Raw genomic sequence first — 26,220 nt, 5'->3', positions numbered from 1 at the left:
ATTATAAGGATTTCTTTGTATTGGACTCAATAAAGTTATTTTGTATTGAATCCAATACAAAATTATTTGAATTTTCCGCCGGGCCTCCCACACAAATCAACACATGCACCAAGGTCACCGGGAAACCCCCGGAGAACGTCTCTGCAGTCGCTGGGAGAAGAACAAAGGAGGACGCTGCCCGAGGACCTGGATGGACGGGCAGGACGCCAAAGGAACGTGGGTTTTTTTGTTTTTAGCGACCCCGAGTGTAACTCGGTATTACCGCTTTTTGCAAGTAAAATCCACACTCCGCTGCCAGGAGCGGTAAGCAGCACCACAGGCAACCACATTTGCATTTGGCCGCATCCAAGGCGCAAATCCTAAATGGCAGTTACAAGGCCATATGTGACTTGTAGCTTTTGGAAACTGCACTGTGATCTGCTGCACATGAATGGGAGTGTCTGGGACTGTGGTTGAGCCTGCGATAAAACACTGTTCTGTTGCAGTAGTAAAACTAGTAGTAAAAAATGTCATATCTTTTTTAATAAAGACTAAAGTATCACATAATTTTTTTTTTAATACAGTAACTGCAACCTTTAGTTTAGTTTTACCTACCAAGCAACTATAAAAAGAAATACTTTTCTTTATAATGTATTTACTTCTTGACTTATACATAAGCAGATATTAAAAAAGTACGAGGACTTTTGTGATAGTTCTTCTGTAGTAATATCTAGTAAATTTAAATTTTGTGGTAAGGTACTTGATTAGTTTTTTTTCATATACCTCAAGGTTTAAGGAAATAGCAGGACGTCTAGAAACTGCCTTAGTATCTCCCCTGCAAGAAATTTCAGGTAACTTTTTTTTTTACTTTTACAGTTTATAAAAACACAACATGTATTTGTATGTTTTGTTTTTTTTTTTTTACTAATATAATGCATTCATTTTGAAGGAAAAACAAATAAACAGACTTCAAGTTTGCTTGGCTTAGCTAAGTAATGATCATGCCCCCCTTATGTCTGAGTTGCTGTTAGGCATTAATAGCAATCCCCCAATGATATTATGTCCATACCTCCCATTGTGTCTCATCTACCCCTTTGTGCACGATCAATAGCAAATGCCCTGCTGCTTGGAAAAAGAGCAAAGCCTGTTACTTGGGCAGGTTCTAGCTTGTGTGTTATTTAGTGCCCAGTTACAGGCTGATTAAGGTCGGGTCTGTATCCAAGACTTGAGCCAGATAGTTGAAATCTACACACATCTAGAGTGGGGACACATTGTGGTGACAGCTTTTTAAAAGGATCTCCCTAACTTTTCAGAGGTGTCTTTTTATTTTAAATATACGTTCAGGCCCTTATTTGTATTGGACCTCCAAAATAATTTCCCAATTACATTGTTAAAATTAACTGTTGCACCTGGCTAATGTTCGTAAACGTAGCCATTAAGCTGGGAGAAGAATCAAAGCAAACAGCTTTAAAACTTAAATCATACATATAAATTCCCTGTGATTACATGTAAACTGATTGTGGGTAAAATATAGTTTTGTAAACGGCAACTATAAAATAATTGATAAATAGCTATGTTAAGCAGTTTGAATATTAGCTCATTTTAAAGTGCACTTAGACTGCAAACAGCCTTTTAAACTCAGAAAGCTCTTCAAGAGTATATCTATTATCTACTATAATACTATATCTATTTTATTTTATGTATTTTATTTTATTAGGCAAATGACTTCTAAGCTGCCTTTAACACATATTGTATAGATCTTTATTATACCAATTGTATTTTTACAGATGATCATACATTTTGCCTCCAAGCTTCCAGTGTTTTGTGGACATGTCTGACTACATGCTGGTCTGATCAGATCTTTTTACCCTTACTTGCACACCGTTTTTGGAAGTTGACCCTCCAGCTCCTTTCACGTTACTTTGTTTTCGTTAAAGAGGTAATAGATTCAGTTAGCATCTTTGTGTTTGCATGCCACAAATGACTTCATAGTTTGCTTGTATTCAATACTTAAGCTCACATTGCTTTTACTTGACGAAGTCAAACCGAGTTCATAGAAAATCTTCAGGGTGCATACAGCCCTTCCCCTTATTGGTAGTAGAATAACTGAAAGTGTTCAAAAATTGGAAAACTGGAAAAAAATATTCATGCCTAAATACATTTTAGCAAGAGGTGTGCTTTTAGGTAAAGCAAACCTATCACCAAAATATTTAATTTACATAAAAGGGTATTTACTGCTGCAGTGGTAAAGACATAACGGGACCAAAGAGTCACCTGGGATACACACATCGCACCTCCCAGAAGGCTTCTGGCTGCTCCTGCGCAGAAGGGGCATTTTTGCAGCGGGCTATGTCACCCAATCTTGCACCTGCCCAGTACGAGAGTGACAAAAAAAAAAAAGAAGATGGAGGAATATTACGGGACCAGGGACGAAGGTGAGTTACAAGATGCGTGGGGCCCCATTGATGAAGGCTCTGGATGGATCGGGAGCTCTGCGTAAGTAAAGGGAGAGTATGAGTACACACATTAAGACTCATCACAGTATAGGAAACCTGCATCACTAAGCATTAAGAAAACACTGTAAAAATGCATTGTATTTTTTTTGTACATTGTTGCATTTTGTTGTGGGGATTTTGACCTTTTTATATTTTTACAGATAGATGGTACCTAATTAATACTTTGCACACTTTGTTTTGCTGCGCATATGCAATTTTTTAAATAAATGGCCCTGATTTAATAAAACTCTCCAAGGCTGGAAAAAATACTTTTTCAGTGAAGCTAGGTGATCCAGCAAATCTGGAATGGATCTGGTCCGGGGTTAGAAACATTTGCTACCAAATAGCAAATGGCTTTTAACAAAACCATTCCAGGTTTGTTGGTTCACCTAGCTTCACTGATGAAAGTGTATCCTCGCTAACCTTGAAGAGCTTTAATAAACCAGGACCAATGTCTTTAGTAGATTTAAACTAAAACATTTAAATGGGCTTTAACCAGTTTAGCTGCCACACTTGTTATTCTTTAGCTGTCACACTACTACTATGTACCTGCTTATTTGACTATAACGTTGAAATTACCTGAGATAACAAAATATATAACAAACAAAACAAAATGTAATATTTTGGAGACAATGTCTCAATTTAATCCATCTGGTCATCTATATTATATTCTCTAATTGCAGTATTGCAGTGCTTTTTCATATTTTAGTGAGATAACTTTTTTTTACTTTTTTACTTATTTTAATACTTTCTTAGTACTCAAATTTTGTTTTAAATTTCATTAACCTATTTTTTTCTCTTACATTTTTTTTTTGCTCTGTCTTATTGATCTTTCGAATGTAAAGGTTGCATCCCATGTCACTTCAGAATGCAGTATGGCTGAGATTAAAGGTTTTCCACAATCTACTAGCAAAGATGTAGCTGCTTCATCTGTGGTTTCTGAAGAAAATTCAGCCAGATCAATACCAGAGGCCCAGTCTTCCAAATTATCAATGCATCAATTAATTCTGCTTGTTGCCGATGTGGAAAAAATTACAGATCAGGTAGGAAGTCACTAGTCTAGATTTTTTTTAGTGTTTGCATTTAATAAACATGGGCATATTCATATTGTAAAAAAAATGTTTAAAAAATATACTTCCTAACACTACTACTTTATACCAATTCTCATGGATAATATTCCAATAATAAAAAACCCCCTATATATAAGGTAGATGCTGACCAAGTAAGAGACATTTAAAATTTAGAAAGATGACAATGTACTTCTTGCTACCCCTTGGTCCAAGCTTGTACTATGCCTACCTTTTCAAGGGTCAGCCCTACTTAAAAAAATTATTAAATGAACTAGGGGGTCCCTCAAAGCTTTTTACCATCCAAATGAATAAATGTTGTATTTTTATCTATTTCTAACATTTACACAGCTTATAGCAGGGCAGGGATGATCATTTATTTGTGTTACCTTTTGTCAATTAAATAGCACGTTTTAAACTATTTCTTGAAAGCAGAAGTAGTTTTTTAATAAAACAGCAAATATCAGTACTATTCCATAGGAAGCAAACAACAATAAAGTTTAAATCTGATTCAATGATCACTATTAGTTCATTGCATTTGTGAATGTTTTTCTTAATTCTACTTACAAAAACCTGTTTCAGTTTTTCCTCAAAACATGTAGATTCAGCAGGTAGTGTTAGACTCTGCTAGACACTGCTGTAGTAATTATTCTAGACTACATTCCATTATACTTTAAAATTCCTGGTAACTTTCATTTTACTTATTTGTAGTTAATGTCTGTCAGACCATTAATTTTAGATAATTTTCTTAAGCCCGTAGAGGATAAATAGTTGTTCTTTATTTTATTTTCTGAGGGATGAGCCACAGAATAGGTAGCAGCAGGTAAAAAGGGTATAACTACTAATCTTTTTGTTTTTGTTTTTTTAGCTACCAAAATTAACTGACTTGATCAAGACCAAGCTTAGTCTCATTGGCTTTAAAAACATGTCAATAATTAAAGGTATGACCATTTTTTTTTAATCTAGTGGAGACCTGTTTTGTTAGTCCAATACAGCATTACTTTTGTGTTCTGCTTATCATAGCAGATGTGCACAAGAACCCATGATCAGTATCTGGAGGAACATATACTTAAAAATATTAGAATGTATTTTGTGCACATATGATGGAAATCTCTCCACAGAATTGAAAAGGGGGTACATACTTGAACTATCATTTATTTTGCATTTATGTAATCAACACAGGGATCTGTTGGATTGGTTTGTGGTTAGGATGTCACATCCACTCATAACCCTGCTCTTGTGTGTGTCTTTCTCTGTGCAGATAGGTAAAATTGGCCATTTTACTTTGTGAAATATAAAGTACCCTTTTAATTTGTAATGCACCAAGGGAAATTAAAGTATATTTAGTATAGTCATTTTAAGTAAGTCAAATGACAAACATGAAACATACTGGAACTTGCCAGTCCTCAATTGACAATTGTTACGAAGAACAGTATTTTCATCCTAATGCAGGTATACTTTGGCCAGGCATATTGTTCAGCACTTTTTAGTAGCTGCCATCAGGCGACTACTCATGATGGGCTTTGTGCAGAGAACTGTCAGTGAGACTTCATCCGCCTGTCCACTCTGTTTTCAGAAGATCCAGAGATCTATACTTTATATCTTTTCCACTCTAAAGCCTCTGTAAACAGAACTGGTAGATTACCTTTAGCTCAAAGTTTGCTTTTACCTTACTATCTGTCAAGCATGGCATCACAGAATCACAGAGCTAAAGCCCAAATCAATATCTTTTTGCTGCCCACAGGAGCGCTCTGGTGTACCAGAGTGTGGGTTTGCTGTACAGAGTTAGTTCACATTGGTGATTTTTCCACCTAAAATGTTTTGCAAAAAACATACTTTACATTAAAAGGAATGGCTGTTTTTTGTTTTGTTTTTTTTTGGGACACTAAAAAGTAGGGTAACACAGGGTCACTGGACAGATGGGGCACAATACAAAGCACAAAGGCTGGGACATAATAAGGGGGAAGTAGAAAAACAGGAAAAACATCTTAGGGGGTGGTAGAATGCTGCCGCTAGTACAGTGATTACATATAGCACAACCAAACTGAAAGCACTAAATCTGTTTTGTTTTCATCCACTAACTTTTTGACTACCTGGCTACAGCTCCCTCCCTCACCCAGCTAAAACATATTTCTGGGGAAGAACATTAGGGTTGTCCCATAGTTTACAGATTGCAGCAATGTAACTGATAAAATGTTAGCAGGGAGCACAGAATGTTGGCTTACTAGAGATCTGACAGAATGCAAAGGTATTTTATTCTTATTATTATCCTATTCTTTGAATATTGAAAAGAGATAACAAAGCACTTTCAACTTAGGAATTTGCATTTTACATAATAATAGAAAAGGGAGATAACAAGGTGTTTAAACGAAAATTAGTCTGAGCATCAAATGAAAAAAAATCACATAAATTGGGGGGGGAGGGGCAGGGAACTGGGAGAGGAAAGACCAAGAGCGTAGAAAGGAATAGGGAAACAAAAGTAACATACACTATTATTGTAAAAAAAAAAAAAAACTACATTTTAGTAGACTCTTTAATATATATAGGTATATTTAATAAACCAAAAAGATGTTCATTATTAGGCTTTATGTAAATTTTACATGTTAAATACTCCTATACTCCTCATAAGTATACCTATATGTTTCTAGGTGCGTTAGAAGACATGATTTCCTCATTATCTGAACCTTTGTTGGTCATAAATACCAGAATCTCTCTATACCTCGGTGAATCCTGTCTAGTTTACCTAAAAAGCACCCTTGAAGTCCCTAGGCTTTACAGGAGAACTAACAAGGCAAGTATAATTTTGTTGTGGGTCATCCTGTTTTTGTTTTTTTTGTTTTGTTTTTTAACTTTTCTGTAAGGCCAATGCCAGTTGCCACTGACCATTAGCTTGAAGGAGAAATCCTAATTTCTGTTCTCAGTAAGTTAAGAAAAGAAAGTCTGCAGAGTCTGGTTAGGAAGATGAACAAAATTTACAGCTTATATGTTTGTTGTATCAGTCATATCAACTGTATTTAGACAATTCTGCAATAATTTCCTTACAGGTAATATATGTTCAAAAATAAAGATTCATAAAATGAGATATACTATTTCAAATCTTCATTTCCAACTCTCTTATATAGGGTAGCTTGTATTCTTGGGTTTATTGTTTTATTTGGGTTTATTTCTAATTGTGATCTGCTAGAAACATGTGTATGTACCACTTAAAAGCAGCAATTAGCTAAAAAAATACCTTTTGCTTACAGCATTGTTAAATCCATGCTGTAAAGGTGCCTGGTGACATGTTGCTTTAGCTATCAAAAGAGCCTAGCTTTTGATTAATAAAGAGATAGCAGAAACTTTTTGTAGAATAGTCCATACATACACGTATAACCCCTCCAACATCCACCATTCTTAGTTTTTGCTAGGGTCCTTGGTAAAATAAATGGCTGTTGTCTGCAATAAAGACACTTATAAGGATTGCTAAATCAACAGCTGCTGATTATTAAGCCTGAACCTAAAGTCTTATTCAATCATTTTGGTCAGATTATCTCACCACCAGCAATGTTGTGGATCTCCTTGACAACTCTGCAGAGCATTTCTGAAGGTACTCTTTTAGTGTTAGGTTCCGCTTCTTTGTGCTTTTCCTCTCTTACTGGTAGTGACCTACATGTTCCCTGACCCTTTCTCTAAAGACCCACCCATCATATGTAACAGGGACTTCTTTTCTCTTTATAGCACCTAGGGCTGCTTTGTAGCGCAATCAGTGACCTTTTGGCCATGTGCAGGTAACGGGATACACTAGTCCAGATCATGGATATTCCCCTTGGGGAACTTTGTGGTACCCTTTAGAATATTTATTTTTTTGCTGCTGTATTACTATTTTAGTCATTGCATTTCAGACTCCAAGCACAGTGGGATGACAATTCAGCCTCAAGTGTTTCCCTAGTACAGTTGTGGTCTTCCCATGTACTGCTTGACTGTGAGAGGAACACTATTGTTTTTAGAGTGCTGTAAAAATCAGTTTGAGCTTGGCCTAATTCTCTAGGCCTTCTATGTCACTATTGGGGGAACTGTTTGTTAGGTCTGTAAGGCTGTGATCTGGTATTTACTCTACTAAAGTTTTGGAACAAAAAGCTTTGTTAGGGAGTTGCCCAATCCGTTGTTTTTTGGAACAGTTTGCTCGTATTGCCTGACCTTTTCTTGCTGGACTGAAGTCTGATGGTGTTTAGAATTCTGTGTCCCTCTGTGCTAAAGACTGACCTAGGGCTGGCCCAAAGTTGGCTTTTGTTCTACAGTTCAGTCCTTCTGCATGTGACATTATCAGCATTCTCTAAATGGATGCCAAAAAGGGATTTTACAGTAAGTTTTATGATTGTAACGGAAAACAGGATAAATGCTTAGTAATGAAAATACCATAAACGTTGCTCTTCAAGTGAAGTGTTAGTGTTTTTTTTTTTTTTGTTTCTTTTTTAATTATTTTTTAACATCATACATATTCATGCAACAGCGCATTATGTCTTTAAGAATGCATGCAAAGACAAAATTATGGTTGAGCTTTTTTTAATTCTCCCTTACCTAGTATTTGTTTATCCTATATAATATAAAAAGTACATACTTCATCTCACTCTCAACTTTTTTTTACAACTAGTTCAGCACCCCTTCCCCTCCCAGGTTTGCATTGAAGTTATGTACCTCCTTTTACCATCACCACTGGAGGAGTGTTAGCTTTTTATCCTGAGGCCACTCATTCTCTACCACTCTTCTGTTTTCTGTGTAAAAAAAAAAAAAAAAAAAAACTTATGATATCAAGAACTAGCACCAATCAGTGTGCAGACTAGAAGATATTTTTTTTTGTAAAACAATATATACATAAATGCATCTGTATGTTAAAATAGAGTATGAAAATACACCCCACAAGCACATATATATATATATATATATATATATATATATATATATATATATATATATATATATACTGTGCCTATACATTTGGGCATATATAAGCCAATCTGACAAGGTCAGCAAATGTTAACATTATATAAAATCATCTTTTTTGCTGTAAAAAAAAAAAAAAAAACGTATGATATCAGGAACTAGCACCAATCAGTGTGCAGACTAGAAGATATTTTTTTTGTAAAACAATATATACATAAATGCATCTGTATGTTAAAATAGAGTATGAAAATACACCCCACAAGCACATATATATATATATATGTGTGTGTGTGTATATATACACCCTCACGCCCTATTGCCTTAAAAGGGGGAAAGACAATATGCAAACGGTATACAGCCATGGACAAATTTGTTGGTACACTTACATCAAGAGGTTTCACTTTTAAAAGTAAAACATTAAGCTTCCGGTTCTGGCACCTCATGGAGTAGCTGCTGACAAGAGAGGCTCCCTCTCACCCAGGCTGGTTTTTCTACATTTCACCCGTTCAACGCCTCATCCTTGGGTTTTATTACACACGTGCTTTCACTGTGCCTCCGGATGGATAAAAACCTGGAGCGCACACAGTCGAATCGCCCTTTATCACAGAGATCGGCGGCGGACAAAGATTACACTGCCACATCCAAAATGGCTGACGCAGCCTCCTTTCCAGTTCTGATGAGTACCGCCACTGAGGAAGGAACAGCACAGACGTCGGAATACACCCACATTGCGGATGCGGTGGCCATATTACTGAAACTAGCCATCCAAGAAGCAGTAGACAACGCGATTCGTAAGGGCATTTTGTCACTTAGACAAGAACTTAGCAATCATTCCCTTAGGCTTAACAGCGGTGAAGATAAGCTCTTGAATGTTCATACTGAGTTTACCCACGCTCAGGCATCCATACATACTTTGAGCAAGCGTTTTGATTTTTTGACTAAAAAAATGGATGGGCTGGAGATTTATAATGGAAGAAATATACTCCGAATTTTTGATGTGCCTGAGAGTTATGCATCGGGAGAACTGCATGAAGTGTGTTCTGTAACTATTCTTTTCAACTGGGGTTTTCTCAACCGTGTAAGGTTGATAGGGCACACTGTTTAGGTCCGCAGCGTAATGATAATAATAAACCACGTCCAGTCATCGTACGGTACAGAGACTATACAGATAGATCGGTTATTTTACAAGCATATAGAAATTGCCGTGAATTGTCACTAGAGGGGGTGAATCTTCTAATATTTGCAGATTACTCAGCTGAAGTTTCTCGCAAGAGGAAGTCTTTTCAAACAACATGCTCAACCCTTCATCGAAAACAAAAAGGGTTTCGCTTGGCATACCCTGTCACTCTTCATATTTTTAAATTTAAGGGCTCCATAAGGATAAATCAAGAATAAAGTATAAATAGAAGCGAACATCCGATTGCCTTATAAAATCGGGGAAAAAAATATTTTTCACCTATTAAAGCAAATTGTCCCAGGTTTTTTTTTTTTGCCTTCCTCTGAACAAACTATGTCCAATAGGGTTTTATATCTGGGATATGTTTATTTCCCTAGTGGTTGAACTTGATGTACTCATGTCTTTTTTCATCCTGACCCACTATGTGTAACTATGTTCCGCTTTGGGGGAATTCAACCGGCTATGCCACCCCACCATTTTGAATGGTGGCGTAATCATAGCTTATTTAGGGTAGAAAAATGCTGAGTCTCAACCATCTAATTCAAAATAAGGACCTACCCCGCACTGAATACGCCCTGCTTCAATCATTTGTAAGCTACAAAATGTCCCCGGGTAGGCCTTCTTTTTGTAAAACAGCATTTGAGAGTACCTGTAAATTACTAGGTGATTCAACCAGACAGATCTCAATTCTTTACTCAACATTGTCGACCCCCTCCTCCAAGCTACCATATATGAAGGCTTGGGAAAAGGATTTGCAGCAATCATGGGAATTGGAGGACTGGACTGAAATAGCACATAATCATAAACACATCCAAGGTTTCTCTTAATGATGGTCTGATTGAACTAAATTACAAACTTTTGTTGAGCTGGTACATACCTGGATTGTTCAGTTTTCTATGGTCATCTGAGCATATTTGGTGGTCCTGTCCGGTTGCACAAGAATTTTGGAACAGAGTATTTGACCTTATATCACAGGTTATACATATCCTATTCCACAAGGTATATACCCTACTCTATTTCCCAGTCTAGAGAGCACTCTCCCATGCAGGATTGACATGTCCTTGCCGAAATATACTAAGAAATTTTGCAACTTTGTTCTGCTGGTGGCCAGAATTGCACTGGCAAAGGCATAGAAATCACCATCTATTCCACTAACTCTAATGAAAGCTAAACTAAATTGCATAATGGTAAAATATAAGCTTACATATACCCTTAAAGATACACCACATGCCTTTAAACTTAACTGGGACTCATGGATCAACCACTGCGACACAGCGTCGACCCCCTTCTGATGTGGAACCCCCCTTTTTTTTTTTTTTTTTTTTTTTTTCTCAGTAAATATATTTCTAATAAGCTATTGGCATAAAACTTACACCAGATGCCGGTATCAATTTGAGTAATCGACACAAAATCAAAGCTAATACGTCCATAAACTAAGTTATATGTAATAAAGTGGAATGGCACAGGGAATAAATATTGAACACAAATGGAGGTGCAAAAAGGCATTGAAAGCCGAGAAACCTGCTGAAATCTATCAGTATTTTAAAAGCAATTCTCCCCCCTCTGAAACATAGATTAGTCCAAATTGATGGCCTAAAAAAGGTTTCTCATCACCAAGCTATTACTCAAGAATCTTCTCATGATGGATAAAAGCAAAGAGCGCTCTCAAGACCTTTACAACCTTATTGCTGATGACATTGGTTACAAACATATTTCTAAACTTCCAAATAAACGAGCTTCAATATGATTTTTTTTTCAGCAGTGGAGCCATGTCGGTCGAGTGCATTATATATTGCTTTCTTTGAATTCCAGGTCTTTCTAAAGTTCTTTCTGAATATTCTTTTGAATCCTGTCAGAAATCTTGTGAGGAGCACCTGGCCGTGGCTGGTTTAGGGTGAAGTTATGTTCTTTCTACTTCTGGATTATAGCCCCAATGCTGCATAAACCAAAATGGGGGACAATTACTTCTGTCTATTTCAAGTTATTTTAGGGACAAACTAAAAAAAGAGCCCCTTTATGCGATGACCGTTATGAAGGGCTAACCTTTACTTTCGAGGATTGATAATATACCTCTAACAGTATCTTTAGTTTATGTTCCAAAAAAAGAAAACAAAGAAAATATGTGTACAATGTGTATCACTGAATGTAGAGGCAAGCCCTGTATGCTGTGTTAACGACCTTAATAGGTGCATGATGATTTGCTAGTGGTTGCAGCCATATGGATCTACAACGATTATACAGAATTGACACTTCATTTAGTGCATTTGCCCATGTATTATTCACATCACAGAAGCAAAAAAACAGACACTTTCTCTAAACAAATTTATTATGCTGATTGTTTATTAAAATGCCCTATAGTGTGTGTGTGAACTTTTTGAAATTACATGCTTTAATTCTAAAGACAGAAATGTAAATGTTATTTCATTGTAATGTAAGCTGAATTTGAGAGGTGTTCTTTAGTTAACTGAATTCCTATTGTACATTTATATTACTTTTTACATTATTTCCAGCTAACCAGTATTTTCTAAATATGTATTTTCTTCCTGCAGGAGGTACCAACAAGACCTTCGCTGTATATTGAAAATGCTATTAAGCCACTTTTTGTGCTGCAAAATGAATATAAGAATATACTGAAACAAGCTACTAAAGATAAATGGCTGAAGGGAGCACTAACGGAATGTACACATAAGTAAGTATTTTGATCATTTTGAGAGGGTAAAAAAAAAATGATTCTATATGAGCAGTTAGGTGTGCATTTTGCACAAGTGACAACTGGCTTTCAAAAAATGTTCCATCTATGTCAAACTGTAACAACCATCCCTAAACAAGGCATTCTTCCTCACTTGGACTACCTACACTGAGGCTTTCTTCCTTTCACAAAACCCAGAGGGTAACACCGGGGAACACATTTTTTGTTGAGTTAGATCTTACACTTGTTTTTTACAAATTTTTGGATGGTGAATCCAGAAATGAACCCATTTTTTGCTATCACATCCAGTTTTTACGATACAGGGTACCCTCTATTTTTGTCAAAAAAAGTATACAAATTTTACATACAATAAAAATATAATGAAATAACGAATGTACTGTTTATTTTAAACATTTGAAAACTAAACGGGTAAGCGGTTAAGGTAAAAAATTACGCTTATAGCTTTTCCTGGAGTGTTCAGTGTTAGGACAATCCGGCTAGATGCTCCAACAATAGTCAGCCATTATATGTACATCCCATCTACCCTGATACCGTTCTTCCATGACCTTCAGATCTAGGTGGAATCGTTCACCTTGTTTATCACTGACTGCATCAAGGTTTTCCGGGAAGTTAGAAAGATGGCTATGCAGAAAATGCACCTTGATGCTCATATTGCAACCAAGCATTTTGTAGCTCTCCAAGAGCTTCTGGATAATTTCTGTGTTATTATTTGCTTGTGTGTTTCCAAGGAAGTCCCTGACTTCTTTTCAACTTCTGACATTGTCCTGATGAAATGTTCATTTTTGATAAGCTGCTGAATCTGTGGACCATCAAACAAACCGGCCTTTATTTTTTCAAACGACAGGCTAGGAAATGCCAAAATTAGGTACTTGACTAACCCAAATATATTGCCATTGTGAAGGAGGACACACTTTAAGCTCTGCTTTGAGCTATCGATAAATACTCGCCATTTGTTTTAGTTATAGATTAGAATTCCCAATTCCTCCATTAAATCAGGTATGGTATGGCAATACACAAAGCCACTGCCAGTTCTAAAGTACTGCAGAAATGCAATTTCTCTGGTTCAAAAGCATGATACCTTTGTTCCTTTTTCAAGTAAGTTTTTCTCACGCAGTCTTGATGCTAGGAGTTCTGAAGCCTTCTTCGATAGTACCAAATCACGTGCCAACTCACTCAGCTCATGCTTATCAAATCCCTTATGAACAGAGTCCACTTCAATTTCAAACTCTTCATCATTATTGTCACCTAGTTCATCACTACAATCATGTTCTTCAAACAAGGGTAGTGAAACAAAAACTGGCACTGGGATTTTATCTGAATGAGCCACTGAGTCTATAGCTGGTGGTAGAATAGAATATTCTGTTACATTTATTTTTCTTGTTATATCCTGAAGTTTTCACTATACAAAAGGAACAGTCACTGAAACGATCTTCTGGCTCTCGCCCAACCATAGGTATACCAAATGGCATTTTATCACGTGTTCTCTTTGTCCACATCCGTAAACCCTCAACACACTGTTTGCACACCTTATGAGGGGCCCAAGACTTATCTTGATCACCAAGTTTAGCTTTGAAATATGCCAAATAGGCTTGCTCTACAAATGTGCTGATGTTCGCCCTTTGACTGGGAATGGTGAAAGTGCCACAGAAATAACAAAATTAAACAGGGTTGTTTAGGTACTTGCGACGAGAAACAGCAGAGCCAGACATGATCTGAAAGAAAGGAAATATGTGTGTAAGTAGAAAAAGAAATTTTGCTTATTCACTACGTAGAGCATCCCACAACCTCTGACCACTTTGTCTTGCGTGTATATGAATAGCCTATACAAATCCACGCTACAGTAATCGCATTAATATAAGCGGTAGAGAAAAACCTGACGTGATTGAAGTAAAACTGCACTTTCAGAATCGGCATACCTATTTTAGAGTAAATAAGCTTAAAAATTGAAGTCGACAAAAAATGTGTTCAAAATTGTTCCCCCAGTGTTATCAACATCAGGACATTCTTTTTTCCTGCTGACTACCATAGCAGGTTTAATTTAATATTGCATAAAGTGTTCATTGTTTGGAAAAACAGTTCAGGATAATTTTACATTTTTCAAAGGAATTTTCTTTTCAAATTGAAAAGATCCCCATGCTTAAAAGGAAAAATGCCTGTTTCCTCAGACGTACCTAGTTGTGCTTTGGTGGCTTTGTTAGTATTACTGTCTTGGGGACACTAGTCCCTTCCCTTTTCAGTGGAACATCCTAGTTGCAAATACAGCTTTTTCAGGTTTAGCAGAAGTTCTTGGTGCCATGTCTGTACAGGGTTGTTGAAATCCAAACATCCTGGAGATTCATGCAGGCTACTAAATCTCTTTCCTGCGTTGGACAGAATGGCTCAAAAAGTTTCTGGAAGAGAACAATTTTTTGTATACTTTTAGGCAGAAAGACATATACGAGCATTTTCAGTTGTCCATATTCCTAGAAGTAGACAGTTAGATAAAGTTAAAGGGAATTCCCACCATCCATTTAATTCCAAATAATCCAATAATAGACTAGCACCAATAACTATTTTGTCTCTGCTCATTGGCATTCTCAACCCTCAAAAGTCCTAATGGCCTAGCACTTGCAACCACCCTTTTCACTGTGTTTATCATCTCCCTTGGATGTTCCTTTTTTGATTAATTAAAACTCATGTCAGTTTTTCTTAAGCTTTCTCTTCTTTGCTTACTTCAGTCAAGCTTGGACGTAGTACCATTAAGGATAGTTTTTGCAGTTATGTTCTAACACTTCTTGGCATCTTATTCCTTAGTATGAACCTTTGCCCAGGTAGTCTTCCATTTAGTTCTCTTTGTTAAGAACCTACAACCCCAAAGAACTTTAAAATCTTGTCTAAATTCAAGGAGGAAGATGTGTTTTTGAGGGTAAAAACACTTGCTGCACTGTGTCTTTTGAGAAGAGGCATTGCCACTTTAGCATTTTTAGTAGTTTATTAGGACTACAGAATACCTCCCCTCACCATAAAATATTGTGAAGTCTTTCTGTTGTTGGGGTGAACTATGTGGGGCTTATGACATTATTGTTAACACGGCACAGTGGGTACAGGGGGTTGCAAACTTACTGGATTTCCGGTAGAATCAACAAAGTATAGTTAACCGACCAAATGTGAGCATATAGAAAGAGAAGGTAGTTGTTTACTTCCTGAACTGGCAAATTATTTGTGACACTTTTTCTCATTCTCCACAGAAAAAAAAGTTAGGTTTATGTCCTTGTCTGTCCTTAGTTCTGAAAGTGGGTCCTTAGTTCTGAAAGTGGGTTTCGTGCTCCTATATCTGTGTAAAGACCGTGTCCTTAGATTTACTTGTCCTTTTTTATTCATGATTACATTTTGTTTTTTTGAATGGGGTAGGAGCAATGAGAGTATACATAGCTTTTCGTAAAAGCATTTTTGTCTTACATGAATGGCTGGTAATTAGCCTTTTGGCATGAAGCATCTGTGGTTCATGCACACTTTATTTTATGTATGATTTACCTCTGTGTGACTCAGCCTAAAGAAAAATGTTTTGGTATTTGTGTGAAAGGGTGTACGTTACCCCCCGCCCTTGCGGGGCTGCATTTTGAGATCTCCAGAAGTGTGCCATGAGCCCCAAAATATTTTGTGACCAAAAAGATATATTGTTCTCACTAGTAAATCATTTGCCTAGTGTTGTGTTGTTTTTTTGTTTTTCCCCTAGTTGTTTTTATTCCTGCTGGATGTTGTAAAGCAAATTTTTGTGTATGGTTACCTTGCTCTCACTGCTGGCTCCTCTCTACTTTTTCACTTTGTGTACAGAGGGGTACAGCCCACAGGGAAAAGTTATGCCTTTCTGTTTTAACTTTGTGTTCAAGTTCCTAGTTAGGGTGATTTTACAGGATTTACATAAAAATATATTACACAATATTATATATATATATATATATATATATATATATATATATATATATATAAATGCTTTTCTACAAATGCATTTTCTGCTTTGTTCCATTCTTTCATATATCTGGATCTAAAGAATTCTAATGTTTATTCCTAGGTACTATGAAACTGTATCTGATGTTTTAAGTTCGGTAAAAAAAATGGAAGAAAGTCTTAAAAGGCTCAAGCAAGCACGTAAAACTGCATTCTCCAGTAATAGCACCAATGGAGGAGTTAGTGATGACAACAAAATAAGATTACAGCTAGCCCTTGATGTTGAATATTTTGCAAATCAGGTATGTTAACCATCTCAATCTTAGTCACCTAAATAATAATTCCAGGGTTCATTTTTCAAAGTAGCAGTGTGACTGAACACTACCCATACCCCTGCTTTTCAAAAAACTATCTCTGGCACATGAAACCTATATTGTATTCTAATAGTTGTAAAAAATTCAGTGTGAAATTATTGCATAATTAGGTAAATGGGATATGGCTCTTCTCCTTACACCGACCACACATAGCGAAAGACATCACAGGCTCTAGTACATGCTCTAGTATTCAGTAATTACTGCTTGTCTGGACAGGGGATATCATTTTGTATAATAAATAGGGCCTCATCATTCCAGAAATATTTCATGTTGATATGTGTATTGGGTGCTTAGTGTCAGATCATGGTGTTTTAGATATGATTTCTTTTACATTCTAAATATTTTACTAAAAAAATGAACATGGCAATTCATTATTTCTTTGGATATGGATGGCAGGATAGCGAATACAGCTAAAACAGTTTGAAAGGGTGAAATCCATTAAATGTGTGTAAATCCTAACAATACAGTAAAAGGGTTTTGTTATATGCATTTAGAAGGCAAAACAATCATGTTAATCGTGTCAGAAATATTGTGACCTGTGTAAACTATCATAGGGAGAATAATTAGCCCTACCAGTGTCTCATTGACTACAGGACAATTGGTCTATGTTGTAGAGTCAAGGCAAAGGGGGATAGAATAAATAGTTGGGCAAAATACTAACAATTAGATTTAGCCACCCTGTTGATTTCTACAAGGCCACATCCCTAATATAATACAAAATGGAGGTCTGATGGGTTCCCTAAAAAAAATAAGTGCAAATTTTAACAATTAAATATCAAAAACCATAATTTATTAAATACCATTAACAAAATTTACAAAAAAAAAACCTAAAATGTACAACAAACACTACAAGTATATTCCTGTCCAGTTTACCCAATCAAAGGGGTAAACCCTGTTGAATTGTTGCATTTCACAGATAAATCCACTTCCTTAGGAAAAGAGACAGGGATATCTGGAGTTTGTAGGACAGAGCAGGCGAGGACAGCAGCTTTTTAGAGCGCATCTCAGTTAGTATTGTTTTCAATTATCATTCAAAGTTCTCAACAGTATGATCCATATTGTCTATCTTCTTAATTGGTCTCCTTATTAAACATGTTTCCATTCATTATGACATCTCCACATGGGAGCCTCCCATGTGGAGATCCCATTTGCAGGAATTTTTTATCATGTTATGTAATGAAAAATGTGCGTTTTTTTGGGGGGGGATTTTACACTTTTGTGGAGAGGACCTCTCCCCTTCAGTCTTTACTTCCATTTCGGTAAAGACCAAAGGGGAAATCCGCAACCCCCTGGGATATTTGTGTCACATATCCCAAGAGGCTCTGCACTGCTCCTCGTGTGCATGCATCTTCAAAGGCTTACCTATAATGTAAAAAAAAAGTGTTCAATCAGTGCCAGGCAGCACAGGACGTACAAGTGAGCATTAGAGAAAAGGTAAGAGCTGAGCCAGCGTAGGCCCACTGGGCTAATTTTGTAAAGAATCAAGTGAAAAAAAAATGTTTTCACAAAAGTTTACTTTAACTAAATATAGACACAGGAGCACATCTGAAGTTAGGCTGAATTCACACTGGCACTAAGGTTACATTTGTCCATTCCTCATGCCAGGAACCACTGCTGCTTAAAAAACTTCTAGCCACGAAAAAGCCAGGCACTTACCGCCTGCTACCAAACCTAGGTGCCCAATACTTACGGCCTGTTACCAATCCTAGGTGCCTAGCAGTTGCCAGAAGTCACTCAGAAGGGGTAAATGTTTTTTGCTGCTAATATGAGCTAAGCCTAACTTGTTACACCACATTCATTATACTATTACACTACTACAAAGGAATACACTCTTAAAACTTAGAACACTAGTAAGTTGGGTCACAATACACAGCATAGGACAGTTGTAGTAAAATACATAGAATTGAAAAATTGGATATACTAACGGGGCAGGCATTACAAAGTTATAACAAATCATTGGGAGAAGATAGAACACTGACACAATAGGAGGTTACGGATTACCCATGGCATAAACAACTGAGAGCACTAAATATGCCGTGTTTTGCCACATACCCTTTTTTACCACCCGGCTGAAAAAATTTCTGGGGAGAACACTGACCATGGCATCATTAGAACATAAAAAACTCTGCCCATATTTATGGCCAATGGTTTAGGAGATATGAAGGTTTGAACACAGTGAGTGTTTAGGCAGTAGTATGTAGCATGCAGCTTTTAAACACTCACACAGTACTGCCGATGACATCACTACACACACCCATTGTAAATGCTCACTCAGGCGTTTTTTTCTTCCTTTTTATTTTTCCTTTTTAAATAGGAGACCCAGTTTGTGCTTGCATATGGGTGTGGGACTGCCAGTGTCCCCACCCACCTCTCATCAGCAGCTGTAAACTTTCAAACGAACGATAGCTGAGCACAAGCAGCCCCACCGTAATCTGTTCAGAAGAATAGACCTTCTAATGAAAGGTGGGCGGGAGAGGAAATTTTGTGGGCAATGTCCTGGTCAAAGGCGCAGGGTAGAACTACCGTATTTTTCGGACCATAAGACGCACTGGACCATAAATGAAAAACAGTGTACTGCTTTTGGTACAGAAATCCAGACATCAGTGAAACGCCCTGGAGGTTAACTTACCTTATTTCCTTTTGCTCCAGATCCATCTACTCGAAAACTTGACTAGATCTTTATGTATCACAGTTGGGAACAGCACAATGGCAGCTGCACTTCAGGTCTGCTGTGTACTAAAGTGCATACAATCATCAGTTGCATTCAAGTTTCCCTCTTCTGTCCATTTATTTAAGACAACCAGAGGCTATATGTTAACAAAGGAGGAAAGGGTGGCTTGGATGCATTTGCAGTACACAGAAGCCCAAATTTATTGCTTGCTACTGTGCTGTTACCAGGTGGTAAACCTGAATTCTTACATGTTATGAGACATGGATGAAAATTGTTTACTTTTTCATTACTCTAGGTGCCTCTTCACTAAAATGAAAGTAAGTTAGTTGTGTCTGAACTTGAGCTTTAAACTAAAGGTCTGTGGTCAATTTATTTTGCTGTTGTATAAAGACTGATATATACTAAAGACTGAAGGAAGCACACCCACTTAAAGATTGCTTTTTGGAATCCAACTGCACCAAACTTAAAAATTAAATTTTACTGTGCAGATTACCAGCAATTCCATATCCACTACAATCCAATGACTGGGCATTACAAGCCTTGGCTTTCAGTGCACTTTGACATGCACAGTTTAACATCAATAGTTCTGATTGGAATGGGACGAACACCCATCTCTGGCATCTCATACTTGGATGAGGCTGACAATACCCAGTAAAGCAAGCAATGTTTTTAAACTTCAGCTATTCAAATTCTGTTTGTTACACCACCCTCAGACTGGCAGTAAACCAGTGTTGTACTGCATGCTCAACCACGCTGACAACCCTCCCCATTATTTAAGCAGTTGGAAACCAATTTGTGCACACATTGCATTTTGAGTTTGGGTTGCGGCATGGTTCCTGGAAGCAACATGTCATTTCTGGCTGTGTGGTTGCCTTCCCTCCACCGGCTTCAGGAAGTTCTGTGTATCATGCAAGTACAATTATACTAAGGCCCATAGTCCCCACACCAATAGCAATCAGCAGTTTCTGGTGCAATAAAACATTCCAGTAGCAGAATTTTGATCAAACACCAACATTACTCCTTTTTAGAGTAATCCCAGAGTGTCCTTTTTAGAACCGGTGAGTAGAAGGTGAATAGGAACATTATTTTTGAAACTCTTTTTTTGCACGTAGATATTTTCTGTGAAACAGCCTTTTAGGAAATAATCCTTGTGACTTTGAAATCATGACTCGGCAAACGGGCAGAGGAAAAAAAAAGAGAAAAAGAGCAAATACGACTTTTGTACCCTCATACAAAAAAAAAAATAAACTTTTTATTGAGGGTGTTTACTTCACCTAGAAAAGAACAGATATTCAGTGCAAAAACCATTTGTGTCTTTGTCATTAGGCCCTTTTTTCATCCAAAACAAAACCTTATGGTGGTATGGTTAGCCAACCCTATCACTGCAGCCCCTTGTTGCATAACAGGTTGTATAACTTTGGAATAAGCATTATCCTTGGCTAGCACCTTTCTATCAGATATAGGCATCTTATTCACATATGTTCACAAGAGTCCCACAATCACAGCACTAGGCACACATTCTTTGGCTTCTGACAGTTCCTGGAAAAGTAGACTGCACAATTGCAGCAAGGAAGATCACAAAAGAACATTGCTTATGAATACCATGTTTCATAAAATAGTTTTGTTTTTTTTTTGTTTTTTTTACCTTTTGTATGTAAAACTGTTCTGGTATATCAGTTCCATATATTTTAGCAGTAGGCCTAAAATAAGCATCTTCCTAAAATGGAGGATTTTCTCTCTCAAGGCACATGGCTTAAATATTCCTGCAAAAACATCAATGGTCTTGAGAGAAATACAAAAACATAAATACAAAAACATATCCATTTTGACTGCTTGCAAAAACCACTTTATTTTTATTTAGGTATGCTATTAAAAAACTGACCAATTACCTTTATCGAACAGTTTACCATGCTCCTTTTCCATATCCAATTTGAGCTAGCCTGCCTAATAGTGAGCTTAGAGTCATATTTCAGAAGCTTTTGCCTCTTGACTTTTTTATTTTAAAGTACATGATAAACTGCACCCTGCTATGAAAGATTGTTTTTTATGCTCCGTGTCAAAAGTTTTTTAATACTGGATTATTTTCTGACCCCTTAGTATGATCTCTCTTTGCTGTGATAACTAATATATAAAAAAATGTTTTATGTTCTATAATATTTACAAATATATATTGTATAGAAATAAGATTTTGCACTGAAATGCCTCCCTGTTGGTGAGCCAAGGTCCTTTAGCCACCATCCAATCACATTTAGATAAATGTTTTTGTCCTAATACTTTCACCTGATGCTTCCAAGTTGATTCTGTGGGGGCCCATAAGAGGGGGTGGGGGGGGGGGGGGGGAGTTGCTATAATTACAGATACAACTAAAGCAGGAGACAAATATTGTATGCACAAGCTATTGGAACAAATCCAGGCACTTTAGTATTTAAACTTTCCTTACATGTCAGGATCTAGACTTCATACTCTGCTAAAGAAATAACTGGTGCTCAGGGTTAAACATGCTTTTTTTACCTCTCAAAAATTCTCTATAAATTCAGTAATATGAGTGGGAAATATTTAGCCCAGGCCCTTTATTTAGTTGCAGTATACTGTAGACATTACCCAAGACTCTTTAGGATGTCTCCACAGAGGAAGCTACAGTTCGGTAGATCAGTGTTTCTTAGCCAGGGCTCCTCCAAAAGGTTGCTAGGGGTTGTTAACCTCACTAGCGCTATGATTATTTTTAAATGTCAAATCGGTACATTTGATTTTTAAAAATACTTCTAATTTTACATTTCCCGCCGGTAACGCTCCCCCCACACCTCGCATACCTGGCCGGCATCTGCATCCCCTAGCCTAGTCTCGTGTCTCCAACGCTCACACTCTGGGATGCAATGCTGGGGGACGCAGATGCCAGCCGGGCATCACCAAGTAGACCTAGATGCTGGACTGGCATCACTAGAGGACGCCACGGGTTTGTGAGGACCAGGTAAGTCCTCCATTCCACCCCGAGTGTGGCTCAGGGTTACCGCTTTCTGTAAAGAAATTTCACCCCAAGCCACACTCAGGAATACCACCAGGGGGGTTAAGTAATGAGTAGTTTGTGTTTTTAAGGTCAGTTTACCTAACATCAATGATCTTTTTGGCCATCTGAGTGTGGCAGCCTTCCCACTGGTTGGCATTGTAGAAAGCATTCATCTTACTGACCACCACACTAATGTACTGTGAGCTTTGAATATAGTAATTAGAGTAGCAGTTCAGTTGAAGACCTGGAAGTTATTTCAGGAGGTTCTTCCATGTTTAAGGTTAGGAAACACTGGTTGAGATCCTCCTATTCTAGTCTCTACGACTTGCAGACTGCCAGTATAGAGCATGTCTGGTAGATACCTTGCTAAAGAAATTTAGTGTCCTATCCCTAGCTTAGTATTACACAGGAAGTCTCCAGCTCCCAAAGGTCTTCCTGCTTGATAGTGTTTTTCTATTAAAAAAATTACAATTACATTATGACAAATAACAAATATTCCACACAATGTAGCAGTTAGACATATATCCCGCCTAAATGTTGATATGAAAAAATTATATCTGACTGCCTCGTCCAAATCTATCCCACAATAAGTGACATATACCGGGTTAGTTTTCGCCAGGGTGGGGAGGCTTTTGTTCCATTACAGTTAATAATCCACATCACTAGGACTATTTTGGCCTAACATGCAGTGGGCATGCCACCTAGGATTGTTTATGGGAATGTAGACCAGGGTTTAGGGGTTAGAGGTTAAAAGAAATTTAATGATGAGCTTTAATCACCATGTCTTGCATACTACATTTATTGATTGGCACTATTCTTATGATCTTTTACCTACACTGCCAAAAAGTTGTCTACTTCGGTCGGCCCTCTAAAGCCAATCAGAATTAACTCAAGTTTTCCCATTAGTATGTCCTCTGCTTTCTGGATGCCTTATATTACACTGCTCTTTACAATTTTATCTTCTAATGCTGCTATACTATCAATTTCAGCTTTTGGGAAATGCTGTTTTTTCCCTCCATTAAAGGATTGGTAGAGTAGAAGCAATAAATAGAACTACAGAGAACTTGTTCGCAAATATAAGGTTGTGTGGGGTGATTACCACCAAATAGCAGACTGGCAATAAGGAAACTCCAGGCGTCAGCGGTGCATTAGGATTCCTGCCCATATTTATTAAAAGAAAAAAAGCAAACAAAATTGTCTTCCTTTGCAGGGGTGTTTCAGCAATACAAAATATTGCTAACATTGCATCAAGAAGAAGCTTAATTGGAATTTGAATGGCCACACTGACCACCCCATGTTAGCTAATAGTGCCTAGACTTCTATTACATACCCAAATCAAATCCTCTGACTTCTTGTCACACCTTAAACTAGTGCAGGGCAATGCCTGGCTTTTTGTGGCCACAGTGGGTAGGCAGGTCTAAGATGACAAAAGCATAGACACCAATGACAGGCTTTTGGGACATATTATGTATCAATACATCTGACTCCACCAAGTAGTCTATATATAATGTGTTTGCTAAGCATGTAACAATCACTTTCTTTACTTTTCTTTACACAGGTCCAGCTGTTTGGTTTTTGTCCAGAAGATGTAAATTGTTCATCTCTTATAGAGTTGGTTCAAGCTGCCAAGGAACATATTGGAATGGACTAACAAGAAAATAATATGTTTAGTTGTCTGTAATATTTATTTCAGCTGCCACTTGGTTTATTTTTTTACAATGATTACTACCTTCTATGCTCCAAGCAGAGAAATGAAAATTAAAATACTGATGAGAAAACCCAAAACCTACAAAACCCAAAGTTTGACATTTAAATGAGTATAACAGGAATTCTTAAGGATAAGATTTTATAATTACAGTTTTCTTAGGCTATGTACACACATTAGATTTCTGTAACTGGAAACAATCTTTTCTGACCATTTTCAACTACAGAAGGAATGAGCGCTGTACACAAAGCTCCATTCTGTTCTATAGAGAAGTAGAGGCAAAATGAGTGAGTAGCACCCTTCTGCACTCTCCATAAGCACAGGAGCCCCTTCTACTCGGTCATTCATTGAACTATGAAGCCAGATCAGGTAATATTAAGAAAGGCGCAGCTTACACAGGCTTGATCATCAAGGTAATTATGATAATTTCAAATAACAATCATCTTGCTTGTATACGTTACCTTACCAACCACCCAAACTAATTATAAGAGAGATTTATTCCATCACAAACACCATGTTTACACAGCTCTCATGAACTGCCTTTAGAATTGCAGGTAAATCTTAATAATGTTCATTGTAATTACAGTTGTCAGTGCACATTGATTGCATTGTTTTCTTCGAAATGTGAAATGCTACATACACTATATTGAATATACTGACCGTTTTAACACTATGTAAGAATAGCCTATAGTTGGTATGGAGCTGGACCAGTCAATTTGGAAAAACATTTACGAATCAAATGTAGCTATTGTGTATAAAGTGTATATAAATTATTTTCAATGATGGCCAAGCTATGGGTATAAAATAAATTGACTAAACATAAGTCTCAATGTGCATTATTTAGAAAACTTGTTTCAGTGTATAGATCGTAATTATTTATGTACAAGTGAACAGTCATATTTGGTCATTATGAATGCGGACTGTGCTTCCTGCCTAGCAGAACATTGTAGTACTTTTGCTTTACTGCTGCCCCTCTGTGCATCGACCTACACATTTAAACAACCGCAATTACAGGACTCTTAGCAACAGTATAATTTGGGCGTTTGTTTACCCTAGTAACAGATTAATTTTTTATGTTTATGATCACAAAAATAAAATAGGCAGGCTTAAAAATCTTCCTTACATCAAAAAGTTACTTAAATTGTTTGTTTAGCCTGATTATGGCAGTGTGGGCACGCCTTTCTGTAAAGCTCTTGGTGCTTCATTATACTCACCCACCCGGGCACCTGGACATACTTCTTTAGTCTTGTCCCTTCATTGAAGACCCTGGAACTCCTTAATTACCCCTTAGAGGCTCTAATGGCAATGGAGCCTATGTGAATGGACAGGGGTATTATTATTATTATTATTATTATTATTATTAATAAACAGGATTTATTTAAAGGCAACATATTACCCAGCACTGTACATTAAGTTGCAAATGACAGACCCATACAGACAGTGACACAGAAGAAGAAGACCCTGCCCCAAGGCGCTTGCAATCTAGGAGGTGGGGAAGTAACACAAAATTGGAGGGGAGATATGTAGTGGTGGGAAGTAGCAAGGGTTTCAAAAGACAGAAGATGGGTAGGCAAGTTTTTAAAAAAAATGGGTTTTGAGTGCTCTTTTAAATGAGCAGAAAGTAGGAGCAAGCCGAATAGCATGAGAAAGACCATTCCAGAGAGTTGGGGCAGCTCTTGAAAACTCTTGGAGCTGTGCATGTGATGAGGTTATGAGTGTGAAAGTCAGCAGTAGGTCATTGGAGAAGCAAGGAAATCGGCTAGGGGAGTATTTATATTTGCCAGGTCAGAAAGGTAAGTGGGACAAGAACTGTGGAGGTATTTGAAGGCAAAGCAAAAGAGCTTGAATTTGATTCTATGGTGAAATGAAAGCCAATTAAGAGAACTACAAAGAGATGCAGCAAAGGAAGAGCGGTGGGAAGTGTGAATGAGTCTGGGTGCAGCATTCATAATCTATTGTAGAGGAGAGGGTCAAGTTAACAGAATACCAGGAGGAGGAAGTTACAGTAGTCCAGACGAGAGATAAGAGCATGTACAAGGAGTTTGGTGGTCTCTGGGGACAGGTAGGGGCAGATTTTGGAGAAGTTGCGCAACAGATCAGCAAATCACTCATACCTTCATGCATTGTTTAATTATACATTACTATTGGGACTATAGCCTATACCTTATATACCTAGCTAGTGAGGAAATGG

The 26,220-nt window shown here is 37.2% G+C and overlaps 1 protein-coding gene and 1 long non-coding RNA gene across 2 annotated transcripts in view; one reads left to right on the top strand and one right to left on the bottom strand.

The window, feature by feature from the left end:
• COG2 (component of oligomeric golgi complex 2) overlaps positions 1-24,852 on the top strand; it is a 42,650-nt gene extending 17,798 nt beyond the window's left edge. Inside the window, exons 11-18 of the mRNA XM_072410241.1 lie at positions 769-830; positions 1,767-1,918; positions 3,320-3,517; positions 4,410-4,482; positions 6,190-6,332; positions 12,188-12,327; positions 16,400-16,577; positions 23,883-24,852. Of these exons, the coding sequence (XP_072266342.1) occupies positions 769-830; positions 1,767-1,918; positions 3,320-3,517; positions 4,410-4,482; positions 6,190-6,332; positions 12,188-12,327; positions 16,400-16,577; positions 23,883-23,975 (1,039 nt within the window). The 3' untranslated portion in view covers positions 23,976-24,852. The remainder of the gene's footprint in view (positions 1-768; positions 831-1,766; positions 1,919-3,319; positions 3,518-4,409; positions 4,483-6,189; positions 6,333-12,187; positions 12,328-16,399; positions 16,578-23,882) is intronic.
• On the bottom strand, positions 7,377-9,249 carry LOC140329120 (uncharacterized). Its single transcript, XR_011920428.1, has 2 exons — positions 8,848-9,249; positions 7,377-8,292 (listed from the first exon to the last, which is right to left on the bottom strand). It is a non-coding gene; the product is annotated as an uncharacterized lncRNA (long non-coding RNA).
• Positions 24,853-26,220: the final 1,368 nt, after the last annotated feature.

Source organism: Pyxicephalus adspersus, chromosome 4, assembly GCF_032062135.1.
Source record: "Pyxicephalus adspersus chromosome 4, UCB_Pads_2.0, whole genome shotgun sequence".
Classification (NCBI taxonomy): domain Eukaryota; kingdom Metazoa; phylum Chordata; class Amphibia; order Anura; family Pyxicephalidae; genus Pyxicephalus; species Pyxicephalus adspersus.
Note: the sequence above shows the minus strand (reverse complement) of the source record. Positions and strands in the feature narration are given on the sequence as shown.